Source organism: Labeo rohita, unplaced genomic scaffold (assembly GCF_022985175.1).
Source record: "Labeo rohita strain BAU-BD-2019 unplaced genomic scaffold, IGBB_LRoh.1.0 scaffold_101, whole genome shotgun sequence".
In the NCBI taxonomy this organism is placed as follows: domain Eukaryota; kingdom Metazoa; phylum Chordata; class Actinopteri; order Cypriniformes; family Cyprinidae; genus Labeo; species Labeo rohita.
The window spans coordinates 359,817-374,123 of NW_026127131.1; the positions used below are offsets into that span (position 1 = coordinate 359,817).

At 32.7% G+C, this 14,307-nt stretch overlaps 1 protein-coding gene and 1 pseudogene across 1 annotated transcript; both read right to left on the bottom strand.

Moving 5' to 3' along the window:
- Positions 1–10,389, bottom strand: part of LOC127157207 (T-cell surface antigen CD2-like) — a 26,384-nt pseudogene extending 15,995 nt beyond the window's left edge.
- Positions 10,390–12,405: 2,016 nt separating this feature from the next.
- LOC127157208 (natural killer cell receptor 2B4) lies at positions 12,406–14,103 on the bottom strand. Its single transcript, XM_051100440.1, has 4 exons — positions 13,805–14,103; positions 13,172–13,495; positions 12,669–12,950; positions 12,406–12,563 (listed from the first exon to the last, which is right to left on the bottom strand). Exons 1-4 carry the CDS (start codon positions 13,851–13,853, stop codon positions 12,406–12,408), a joined length of 813 nt encoding a protein of 270 aa, XP_050956397.1. The 5' UTR covers positions 13,854–14,103.
- Positions 14,104–14,307: the final 204 nt, after the last annotated feature.

Below are 14,307 nucleotides of genomic sequence, written 5' to 3' on the forward strand. Positions count from 1 at the left end.
ACAAATATATGTAAATTAACATTTTCTTCAGCAGTTTGTAAGGCAGTTTCACAACAGAACTGTGATGATAAACCTTGAATGTTTCATAAAGTGAATGATGCTGTCGTCTGTAATAAAGTGATTTAGTGAAACTCTACAGTGAGTGTGAATACTCCTCCAGTAGCTCCTCCTTTCACAGACTGAATATGACTTTTCAAACTGATGATGTTTCATCTACAGAAAAAAAAATACAGAGAAGTTCTTTTAAGAAAGAAACTCTTTCTAAAAACAATATTTAAACTTTTCCCATTATTAAAGCAAAAATAAACCTATAGGCCATTAGCTCTTAAAAACATTTATTAACTAAACTGAGTGTGTCAGATTCAAGACACTCAGATGTGCAGTAAATTAACATAATATGAAGTCCCCCAGGTTTAGAAAGTGGTTCTTTGAATACACTGAGGGATTTCTCATTTCATGAAAACAGTTTTTCATGTAGTTTATGTAGATTAGTATTTACTGTGGTTCTGCTGTGAGTTTGTTTGGAACTGTTTTCACTGAAGGAGCAAAACCAGACAATGTATGTCTAAAATGTAAGTTATTAAATATTTGTTAATCAAACTGTTATAAAATCAAAAATCACATCACATTTTCAATCATGCAGTAAAATTCAGGAAGAAATCGCACTCCCACAATGACTTAACTAACATTTCATCAATATAAAATCAAGAACGTGTTATTCATTTCGGACATTGCAATGTGTCTGTTAAATTACAGAAGGAATAAAATAACAGATTCATTTCATTTTAAGAAAGATAATAATGTACAGTTATTAAAAGTCTGAATGACATAGATCATTATTAACTGTTCTCAAACTTAAATAATTACTGAAATAGGTCAGTCTGTGATGGGAGGTGCTACTGGAGGAGTTTATTTACACTCACTGCAGACATTCACTACAGACTGACAGCTTCGTTCAACATTTCAAGAGTGTCAGGACCTGATCATTAAAATATTTCTGTTGTGAAACTGTTAGGAGAACTTCTGAAGAAAATGTTTGACATGATTATTTTCTTCTTTTTGTTATCATGGAATCTGGCTGGTAAATATGTTTTCTGTTCTCTTTATATTACCATTTGTCTACATACAGATCATTCTGTTCTTTATTGTTGTCATCATTCATTTTGCCTTTAATATTAACAAGTTGTATCATACTAAACCTACTTAAATACTTATGTAAATAATTAAAGAATATAATGGATTTAATATCAACAAAAACTGTTGATAACTGTTATATCTCCAAATTCTGAGTAATTATTCCTGTTTGTTGATCAGGTGTGTTTGGTGTTGATTCAGTGAAGTCTGTACCAGTGACAGAAGGAGATTCTGTCAGTCTAAACACTGATCTTACTGAAATACAGACAGATGATGAGATTATGTGGAAATTTGAAAACATTCTGATAGCTAAAATCTATGGGAAGGACAAGAAGAGCAGGTTTTATGATGAAAATGCTGATGGGAGATTCAGAGACAGACTGAAGCTGGATCAGACTGGATCTCTGAACATCACAAACACCAGAACCACAGACTCTGGACTTTATAAAGTCACCAGCAGAAACTCAGGGACCACACTCAACATCTTCAATCTTACTGTCTATGGTGAGTAGACAGTTTGTTTGATGCTGACACTGTTAGCAAGGTTTGATATGCTTAACAGTTATTGTTGTCTGCTTGTTAAACAAATAAACTATTCTTTCAATATTTTTAAATACTCTATTTTTGATCAGTTCTGCATCATCCCCATTATCTATATTTTCCAGCTCATCTGTCTGTTCCTGACATCACTAGAATCTGTTCATCTTCATCATCACCCCAGAATTGTTCACTGCTGTGTTCAGTGGTGAATGTGAGTGATGTGACTCTCTCCTGGTACAAAGGAAACAGTTTATTGTCCAGCATCAGTGTGTCTGATCTCAGCATCAGTCTCTCTCTACCTCTGGAGGTGGAATATCATGATAAAAACACCTACAGCTGTGTGATCAACAATCCCATCAGCAACCAGACCACACATCTCAACATTAGTGAACTCTGTCACACATGTGCAGGTATGTCAGTGTAATATATGTGTTTACACAATTAGGTTTGTTAGCAGCATTATGTTTTTTCTACATAGTACATGAATCAAATTTCTATGTTTTATGTCATGCATTTCTTCTCTTACAAGATTTTGTCCACTGCTGTGTTTTTACTGAAGCTGTGATCCGATTGGCTCTCTCTGCTCTGGTGGGTGTGGCTATTGTTGCTGTGCTAGTTTATGACATCAGATCCAGAAGTCTTCAACAGAAGAGACAGCAGATGTCACAATCAAGCAATGAATAATCAGATTCTCAGAAATGTAGAGATGATTTTTAACCACTGGAGATATGAATCACAATCCTTTGAATAAATATAATTTATAAGTAAATGTGATTTAGGTGATTATTAATTAATTTTATCAAATTAAAATGCTCCATTCTAATTAAAATACAGTATACAGTTTAGTTTCTCTTTTTTTATTTCTGTTGTGTTTGTACATCACTTTTTACAATGCAAATAATTCTGTTTTACAATGATAATGACTTGCAAACCCTCTGTAGTCAATCAGACAATATAATGCTATTTTGTTTTCTTTTGTATTATTATAAGGTGTCTGCAGATTCCTGCTTATTAAGAAAATGGTCTCTACACCTGTAGATTTGGGGATAAATGTTATTTGAAATTAATTCTTAATTTGCTTGCTGACAAGGTGCAGGACATGAATGCATTTAACCAGCAGTTACAAATGCATGAATAATGTTGTAAAATTTTAATCCTAAAATGCTGATATTTAAAATTATTTTTTTAAAAAATGAAAAGGTACTTTAAATGTGGAATTACAACCGCCAGTAGGTGTCAGTAAGTCGGTTAGTAAGCGAGTCATTGCGATTGAACTGAATCATTTAAGAACGAAACACATCATCTTGTTTAGAGACTCAAAACAGTGCTGTGGCTGTGTTTGGAATGATTTTTGTTGGCGAAATAGAGCAAAAATAGGCAATATGGTGTCTAAAACGTAAGCCTCTTTATATTAACTTCTAGTTTATTGAACTGTTGTATAAAATCAATATCACATTTGTGATTTTTGCAAAAAAAAAAAAAAAAGATGGCACTCTTCATGTGATATTGATTAACTATATGATATAAATATTAACATATAAACATAAATATTAAATATAAACATTTTCTGCCCCCATATTCTGAATTTTGGGAACATGCATTTAATTAGACTGAATCACGCAGTGTAAGAACGACTCTAGCTGGTGTTTAAGCACTCATACCTCTTCTTATAATCAATGAAGCTGTCCATACACTGTATGATAAATGAATCTCTTATTTACAGAGTTTGTACATCTGCTCTTTGTTGCTTATGATGAGGGAATTCGCGAGTTCAATCTGAACAAAACTCCAGGTTTCAGCAATGATCATTCTGAACGCCTCTGATTGGCCACTACTTTCTAAACTCAACAATTCGAACACTGGCTATATTTATCACAAAACATGTGATAGGTCTATTGTTATTAATCACACTTTGTTGTAAACTGAATGATTAATAATTTCATATTTAAAATTCTTGCATCATGCCCTCTACTACACAGCACTCTGTTTTTGTTTTTTTTTTTTTTTTTTTTTTGGAGTTACAAAAAGCTATAAACAGCCCTGTTTGGACAGCAATTGTTTCTCATGGGGGCATAAGTTATTCTCACCATTTAAAGGGGGTATAGTCAGTGATTTTATTGCCATCTGATTCCTAAATATTGGTGTTTATCTCTCACCACCCGCATAAAAATCCTTGGCCAAATTATCTACTGATTTTTTCACAAAACACCATTTGTGTGGTAATTTAATTGCTAATTTAATCTGAATCCTCATCTCTGAGTTTACAAGAAGAAACTGATTCAAAATCCAGTGTTAAATCCTTTATGGCCACTGCAGAACACAATACAACAACTGCTATACTTTGCTGTAATTTGCATGCATATTTATTTCTGAAATGCTGGAAAGTATATGCAATTACAGTATCTCATAACTGCTCCACCACAGCGAGTGGGAGCAGAAAGAGCAGGAAAACACATAAATATTTGAAATTTGGTCTTTATTATGGCAGCAACAGGTATGCAAAACAATTTTAACGTGTATTAGTTATACACATAACCATATAGCATATCTATTTTCCTATTTTTTTAATTAGGATTTTGTATTATAAAACATATTTGGATTAATAAGAATATATTCTACATAATAATTAGTACTATTTAATACATTTTACACAATAATAAGAATAAATTTGTAAATAAAGTTCATTTTATTTATAGCAGACAATCATGTGACTGGTCATTTGAGTGGTGCATTTCCGGGTTTGTAGGATCATAAAACCTGCTTCTCCATCGTGAATAAATCGCCATCCGAATCCATGAGTTTTATCACAAATAAAAAAGTTACATTTTCAACCTGGTCTGCCTTAGCAGTCTAACAACATAAAGTGATTGAGCTGGCCATTGTCTAATAAAATCAAAGTAGGCTGGGTTTACTGTTCACAGAAGCAGAGCGTGAATTCCTACTTAACCTTAAAAGAGAGTGAGGTAAGATGGACATCGCACATCATTTAATTATTCAACTGTTAGAATAGAAATGACTGACAGATATATCCAGTAATGCAAAATATTTGACTTTTTCTCAGGTATAGCCATTTTGACAGAGAGAAAAGAAAGATGTGTTTGTGAATCAAGCTGTAAGTTTAGTTACTTAAAAAACAACTATTTTAAATCCCAGTTGTTGCGTGTGTTAGAAGCCCCTGCTCTTTCTCTCTCTTCCTTTTTTTTTCTTTCCTGAGTGCAGCTGTTAATAGGATGGAGGCACAAACACCTGAAGCCTCTGCCCATTTAACAGCTGCTGGTGCCACTTTAATGGCAGCTTGCTTTGGGAATTCTGTTTTGTGTTTGATTTTCCTTATTCTATTTTGTTTTATGATGGTGAGTGACTGCTTGTTTAGGTAACACAGAGTACATAGAAAGCAAGTAAGTAAGTTGACCCAGGAGACTTTTGCTGTTTGTTTTTTTTCCTCTGGAGACAGGATTATTTACTCTTGAGTAAGTTGTAGTTATCACATCAGTCCTTATTTATGATTTATATTTAAATATATTTCTTGCTGTTTTCTATTTTTGATCATATTGTTTTTGTTTGTTTGTTTTGTTGTTGTTGTTGTTTGTTTGTTTCATGTACAGTAAAATCTCTACTTTTTGCCCTAGCTACTGTGGTATTTGTTGCTTCTAGAATGGCTTCATGTTGATTGCTAAACAGGGTGATTCAGTAATGAAGCTACTTTATTAATAATAAAATGAAGGGACAGCTCTGGGTAATTTGATATTTTAAATGCAGTTTATTTTTAGATCCAAAGTAATTATTCCCAAGGATGCATCACATCCTGAAATTTATGTACATATTTGTGTGTGAGTGTTTCTACACTGGAAAGAAGATGCGCTCTTCCTCTTTTTACAGTATAAGTGTCATATGCAGATCACACAATCACAGCCTCCAAATGTACAAAATTTATATAATGAGCGAGTACATAATGAATCCATCTTCCTTTTTTTTTGCCATATCACGAATTACTGTGGTATGCCTAAAAAGCATTTATTATGGAATAACTTTTCCTCCAAGAGTATTGCGAAAAACAATACATGTGAAACCGTGTATGCATGTACAAATATATTAAACAAAACTTGTTTATGTGAAATGTGAATGCAAAGCTATCAGAATAACAAGCATATAAGCAGTTGGACTTGTAACCCAAAGGTTGCAGGTTCGAGTCCCAGAGCTCTCTTCCATGCTCAGTACTGAGGTGAGACCAATAAATAAATAAAATAAATAAATAAATAAATAAAATAAAAAGCATGAATCAAAACTTCTAACAACATTTAAAATCGTATTGCACCACCTGAAATATTACTGCAAAATCATTAAACTCATATATTCATCTGTTTTCTTTAGTCTCAGATATTTTCTGCTCAGATGTTCATAAGCTTAAAAGGCATGGTCCTCTTCTGGAAAGGGGGCGGGGAGCAGCAACTCGTTTACATTTAAGGATTTTGCTTCTTTTTGTTCATGTTCTAATAAATGGTCTGTGCCGTATTTTGGTTTTAAAGCCTTACATCATGATTCAACCCCAAAGTTGACACATATTGGCCTGTGAAAGTGTAGTCATACAGGATGTGTTTCCATATTCAGCCACAAGGGGTAATCTGTATTATGAGAGTAATAAATTGACGTACACCATTATCCAGAAAGCAAGAAAGTATCAGTCACTGATAAAACATATAAAATACCGAATTTGAACATGTTGATTGCAAATTCCAAGATGATCAAGATCAACTGTGTGTGATGTGTCACTTCCTGACATTTGAAAGTCCTCTTATATTTTTTGCAAAACAACACAAACACAGATGATGGTTTAGATCATAAAGCACTCATTATATTTCAGAAACATAGTTCTATAATCTTCAAAACAGTAGCCCTCCAGGAGTAAGATTGGACATCCCTGCTTTACACTTACAGTTCTTCTCTCTCACCTCTCAAATGATCATTTGCCAAAAAAAAAAAAAAAAAAAAAAAAAAAGTCTTGTTCATATAAAAGGAAGAGAAACTTGGGGAGTGACTTTATTGCATAAGGCATGTGTCACTTTTCTCTGTGCTCATAGGTGATTGGTACGGTTCATGATGATCATGCAGTTTAACAAACATGAATGCAAACATGCTAAAATAGTGGCGATGAGACATAAAGATCAAACTAAGAACAGAGTGGAAGATAAACTGACAAATATTCACACATTTATTTTTGCAACTGTGAGAGTGACTGTGGCCAGTTAATTTTTCTTCTTAGGTTTTAATTTTACACTTAACATTTCCATTCCAACAATCAGTAATCAACTTTGTGTTTTCAACAGAAGCAGCAGTCATTATGAGATTAATGTGGATGATTTTTCAAAACATAAATAAAACAGTTATTAACAATAACAATTGACATTATTAACAATTACATGAAGAGTTCAGATGCAATACCAGCTAAAAGTCATCTCTGTCAAAAATGAGATAATAATACTAAGTGAATGCTCCTGACACATATTATACGTCCATCAAATACTTTTACTTCAAACTCTCTAAATTCCAGCCTCAGCCCAATCAGAATTACCAGTACTTACATAGAAACCTATACAAAGTAGCCAGAAAGAAATTTTAAAGAAATACGTCAGTCAGATGGATTTAGAGGCTTTTGCATCTGAACACTTCATATATATATATATATATATATATATATATATATATATATACACTACCGTTCAAAAGTTTGGGGTCAGTATATTTTTATTGTTTCTTTTTTTTTTTTTTTTTTTTTTAAGAAATTAATACTTTTATTCACCAAGGATGTATTAAGTTAATAATTAAAAGTTTCTTAAAAGTTAATAATAAATAATTTACATTGTTATAAAATATTTATATTTTAAATAAACACTGTACTTTTTAAACTTGTTATTCATGAAAGAATCCTAAAAAAAAAAAAAAAAAATCAAAGGTTCCAAAAAATATTTGGCAGCACAACTGTTGATATTATCCCAACATTGATCATTCTAATAATAAATCTGCATATTAGAATGATTTCTGAAGGATCATGTGACACTTAAGACTGGAGTAACAGCTGATAAAAATTCAGCTTTTCATCACAGGAATAAATTCTATTTTAAAGTATGTTAAAATAAAAAACATTATTTTATATTGTAAAAACATTTTGCAATATTACTGTTTTTTTCTATATTTTTAATCAAATAATTGCAGCCTTGATGAGCATAAGAGACTACTTTAAAGACTATTACAAGTCTTACTGACCCCAAACTTTTGAACGGTAGTGTATATATATAACATTTTTATTATTAAAACTGTTTTTACAATTAATGGAATAGTAGAGACGTTCTGGATTTTTCTGGATAAAAGTATCTTACAATTGTACATCAAAAGAGAATCCAAAAATGTAAATGGTGTAAGCAGAAAAATGTTGTTTTACATAATGAAATAAAGAGGGTATCAGTTGAAATTATACATTTGGAATTTACTATAGAATATAGGAAACAAGTACAATATGCTACAAAAAGAGGCATAAAGCTCAATACAATAAAATATGAAGATTTTTTTTTTTAAAATATATATTGTATCAATGTTTTACACTATAAAATATCACAATGAGGGAGAGCTGTTTTTTTGAATGAGGATTGTGTGAGGGTTATGATCATTAAATATTATTTTCTGAATGAACACCATTACGAGACATCTATATTGGCTGGTCTGTGACTATCTGACATAAAATATAAATATATCATCAAACACAATAAGCACACTAATACTGTAATCCACCTCCTTTTCCATTTTTGGATATTTGGGTGCTAAACAGTATGAAGCCCTTTAACAGATCACAGACTGATTAATGTCTCAGGGCGACTCCTGCATACACCACATCCTCATCCACTTGACCTCTCTAAAAGAAAACAAGCACAAATTCGCATCACAGATACAGTTAATTGTTTAACCGTTTATCAGAATTCAAACACAGAAACACATCTAGATCTGACTCACTGCTCAAATAGAAAAAAAAAAAAAAAAAAAAGAAAAAAAGAAAGTAAGTTAGTTTCTTACCGATTTCTGTGCTTTTCTTTTGCAGAATGTCGGATCAGCATATGTTACTTCTTCACCACTCTGAACTGTTTCAACAGTAATGACAGGCAAGTAAAAACATTAAAACTCTGAATAAAAGATATTTGAGAATTATTATTGCATTTTTCTACAACACTGTTTTTCATTATTTTTGTGTTTTACTACAGGGCTGTTGGCTACATGGAAGAGCCAAAGTGGAACCAAATGTATAGCAGGAAATGTAGCCTGTGACAGCATTGTAACTGCATTACAGGTGTACATTATTATTATTATTATTATTATTTTTTTTTGTTTGTTTTTTTTACTTATTCAGTGCCCCTTACTTCAGTTCAATTATTCCTTATTTAAAACATATTTTTACACATATCACAGCAGTAGGTAATACTTGCCCTCTTGCTCAGTTTTCCTGCAGATGCAGAAGATCCAGACTACAGCTACAATCAACAGAGATCCAGCAACAGCAGCGGCAGAGATCAGACCAGTGTACAATGAGGGCAGGCCTTCATCTATAATGGACATAATGAGCATTAATAATGAATTAATGATGAATAAATGAATAAATGAAAAATGAATTAATATTTCATTCTGACTATATCAGTACTATATAACTTGACAGATCAGCTTAGTAAACACTGACTTACCTGTACATGTGTGACAGAGTCCACTGATGTTGAGATGTGTGGTCTGGTTGCTGATGGGATTGTTGATCACACAGCTGTAGGTGTTTTTATCCTGATATTCCACCTCCAGAGGTAGAGAGAGACTGATGCTGAGATCAGACACACTGATGCTGGACAATAAACTGTTTCCTTTGTACCAGGAGAGAGTCACATCACTCACATTCAACACTGAACACAACAATGAACAGTTCTGGGGTGATGATGAAGATGAACAGATTCTAGTGATGTCAGGAACAGGCAGACGAGCTGGAAAATATGAGAGAATAGATAACGGGGATGATGTGAAACAAAAATAGAGCATTTAAAAATCTAATATTGAAAGAATAGTTCAAACAAAACAAGATTGGCGTAATACAGATTAGTCTTAGTAGGACAAAAGTCAATAATGTTATTTCAAATTTAAAATGATTAAAATGCTTATTTTCTTGCAGTCTATATCTAAAATAGACATAGCATCAAACAAACTGTCTACTCACCATAGACAGTAAGACTGAAGATGTTGAATGTGGTCCCTGAGTTTCTGTTGGTGACTTTATAAAGTCCAGAGTCTGTGGTTCTGGTGTTTGTGATGTTCAGAGATCCAGTCTGATCCAGCTTCAGTCTGTCTCTGAATCTCCCATCAGCCTTTTCATCATAAAACCTGCTCTTCTTGTCCTTCCCATAGATTTTAGCTATCAGAATGTTTTCAAATTTCCACATAATCTCATCATCTGTCTGTATTTCAGTAAGATCAGTGTTTAGACTGACAGAATCTCCTTCTGTCACTGGTACAGACTTCACTGAATCAACACCAAACACACCTGATCAACAAACAGGAACAATTATTCAGAATTTGGAGATTTAACATATTTACCAGAGTTTTTGTCATTTTGAAACTATTTAAAAATTGTTAATGCAAACTAATTATTTACTTCACTAATTTCAATGTACAGTTCAATGCAGTAAATTTAGCCATTTGGTAGCTATAACAAATATTATGAACAAAGATATCAGAATGGGTTTATATGCAGAAAACAATAACATATACATAAATTAATTCATAAAAATATTTACCGCTCAGACTCCATAAGCACAAACATACGATTATAAACATGCTATATATTTTCTTTCGCGTTCCGCCTAACGGTTTCAAATAAAAACAGTTCCTAAAAGGAAGTCAGAACAGAAATCTTAACATAAAAGTTGGAAAGTTGGAAGCGATAGAGAAGCTGTAGAGGACATTGCTGTAGTGAAGCGGTTTGGTGAAACGCTACAGTACGTGTGATTAAACTCCTCTAGCTGGCACCTCCCTTCACAGACTGTTACATATGACTTGTTACATATGTTTTCACATACAATATACGTATTTTAATCATTAATTGTCGACAAAGCGACAATTACAAATCCATTTGTCCTTCGTGGCAAAATTAGTACTTTGAGCAGCCTACGTCGAAATAGACGATTGGTTTACTGTCAAGTATTTGTTATGTTGCGTTGCTTCGTATCCATTGTCTACAGTAGCCTATCACAGATTATAATAGGTGTAACGGTCGACGTAGACAAGGTGTAAGTTTAAGAAGAATGACTGATAATGTTCCCACTCTCTCCAGTTCAGTATTTTAAATGATTGCTTGTAAGATTTTGTGAAAAATGTCATATTTTGAAATTGTCACATTATTGACATCCAATTCTAAGCTCATGAGTCGTGATAATTGACATTATCTCAGTGGTTAGCATTACATAGAAAAATGGAAAAATGTATGTTTTATTAACAGAAAAAAAAAGAAAAATAGAAAGCAAACTTTCTAATGGCATGATTTAAACATTCACATTGTATATTATAAAGAGAAATGGAAACTCCTGATGTCATGATGGATGTCCAGGCCTGATCCACAGCACTGCACAGCTGCATGTCTTTCTTATATAAGCATGTCTTTGGGAGCCAAATCTAATGTTTTATTTCATTTAATTCTAATGTTAAATTTAATGTAACAATGACAACAACAAGTCTGCATCTGTCATTTCAAAACTAAGCACAGTGAATGAACAAATATATATTTTATATTTGAACCACACCCCACTTTTAAGTTCATGTGGACTTCATACATGAATTGAAAATCTATAATGTAAGAAAGAAATGCACTGTCGCAGGGAGTGCTGAACTGTTCTGGGGAAAATAACATATAAAAAAAATATAACACATTCTCCTGCCTTTAATCATTTCATCACGCATCCATCTTCATTTCACGTTATTGCTAAATTGAAGACATATGCCAACTCCTAAAACACTTTTGAGTGATTTTATTGGTTTAATAAAAAGGAAGCACACCCATCTTTAAAATGTATGCCTGACCCAAAACAGCAATTAAAAATGTCTAACTTACAACTTAATATTCTAACATATATAAGCAACACTTCAGAGGAAACAGTTCCTTTTTAAAGATTCTTCTGTTCACACTAAACACTTGGGAGATTAAAGACTGAGAAACAAAGCATGAAAAGAGAAAAGAAATCCAACAGGACAAAACATTCACAATATAGTTACTAAAATGCACACAATTAATTGATTTAAACATTAGCCATGGCTTAAAGCAAATGTTTAATTAATAGTGCAACAATTTTGTTGGTTTAAATATAACAGAGAGTGATGAAATTAAGGCATTCATGTCACTATTTATTTCATACTCTAATAAAAAAATAAAACCGGATGGAACTTAAAAATGTTCAGCTACAACTTGTAAAACTCAACAATCTGTCAGCAAGCACCTAAAGCTTTTATTTAGATGCACAGATCATCTACAGATGTACAGATCATTTTCTCACTGAGTGGGAATTATGAGCTTGCAGTCACACAATAATAATAACAATAATAATAATACAAGTGACATAACTGATGAAAAAAAGGAGGGTTTAAAAAAAATGAAATTATTAAAAATTTGAAATATAAAATCTACAGTAATTCAAGAACATATCCACTTTCCTGATTATCTTTTTATTCAGAGTTTGATGGTGACATTTGCTTCTCCTTCTGTTGAAGACGTCTGGATCTGATGTCATAAACAAGAACAGCCACAACAACCACGCCCACCAGAGCAGAGAGAGCCAATCGGATCACAGCTTCAGTAGGTCCACAGCAGTGGATGAAGTCTTCTGAGAAAAGAAATAAGCAGCATTAGAAAACCAGAAATATGATTTATTTAGTTTGTGTGTGTGTGTGTGTGTGTGTGTGTGTGTGTGTGTGTGTAATTGAAATACCTGAACATGGCTGACAGAGTTGAGTGTTGTTGAGATGTTGAGTCTGGTTGCTGATGGGATTGTTCACCACACAGCTGTAGGAATCATCCAGACACTCCAGATGTAAAGAAACACTTCTGCTGAGATCAGAAACACTGATGCTGGACAATAAACTGTTTCCTTTGTACCAGGAGAGACTCACATGATTCACATTCACCACTGAACACAGGAATGAACAATATGATGATGATGATGATGAATTTTGTAAAGAGTCTCTGGTGATGACAGGAACAGGCAGATGAGCTGGAAAACATGAGGGGACAAATTTAATTCAGTTTAACAAAAATTCTGTGATAATTGTCTGTCAATTAATATTTAAAACTTAAATAATCTTGCAGAGAATGTTATACAATTTTGAAAAATTTACAAGAAAAAAAAAAACATAAAATGCACAATATGAATGTATTAGTGATAACTGTCAAAGAAATGTTTATAAAAACCTGGTTAAGTAATTCTCTACTCACCATAGACAGTAAGGCTGAAGATGTTGAGTGTGGTCCCTGAGTTTCTGCTGGTGACTTTATAAAGTCCAGAGTCTGTGGTTCTGGTGTTTGTGATGGTCAGAGATCCAGTTTGATCCAGCTTCAGTCTGTCTCTGAATCTCCCATCAGCTTTTTCATCATAAAACCTGCTCTTTTTGTCCTTCCCATAGATTTTAGCTATCAGAATGTTTTCAAATTTCCACATAATCTCATCATCTGTCTGTATTTCAGTAAGATCAGTGTTTAGACTGACAGAATCTCCTTCTGTCACTGGTACAGACTTCACTGAATCAACACCCAACACACCTGATGGAAAAAAAAAAAAGACATAATTACTCAGAATTTAGATTCTCTGGATGTCAGTTTTAAACCATTTCAAATACTGAAGTACACTTCTTTACTAATTTCACTGTATAATTCACTAATGTGTGTCATAAATTAAGCGCAGGCTGTAACAGGCTGAGAAAACAAATAACATCATGAAAATAAAGATATTTATTAAGTATGTCTGCTAAAGCATGTAAATGAATGATGGAAATAATAACAAAATTATATGTATGTGGACAAATGATATATAGACAATATATGCTGAAATTAAACCATAAAAATACTTACCACTCAGACTCCATAGGTTCAAAAAGAAAAATATAAACATGCTATACATTTTTTTTAGCTTTTCTCTGAACAGTTTCAAATAACAATAGTTCCGACTTTTTTTTTGTAAAGGCTACATTTAAACACAAAACGCAAAATAAAGCATAACTGTCATAATAAACCTTGTTTGTTTCATAATAAAGCGACATTAAGAGCTGAAGGGGACAGTGCAGCTGGTATGCTGTAAAGTGGCTTGATAAAACTCTGCAGTTTGAATTGACACCTTGGTTATGAAACCACTTCCTGACAGTGTTGGTCCTCCCTATACGCAAGTTGATAGGAGTGGGTCTGGGGAGGTAGGGTTACCATCCTATTAACTTGCATACTTGCATATATTGTTGCAGAAACTTTGGTTTAATGAAGACGGGTATATTATTTAAAGTAAATAAATAAATAAATAAATTTCCTAGAATAAATTAAAAAAAAAAAAAAAAAAAAACCTAAATTAGTCAAATTGAAGCATA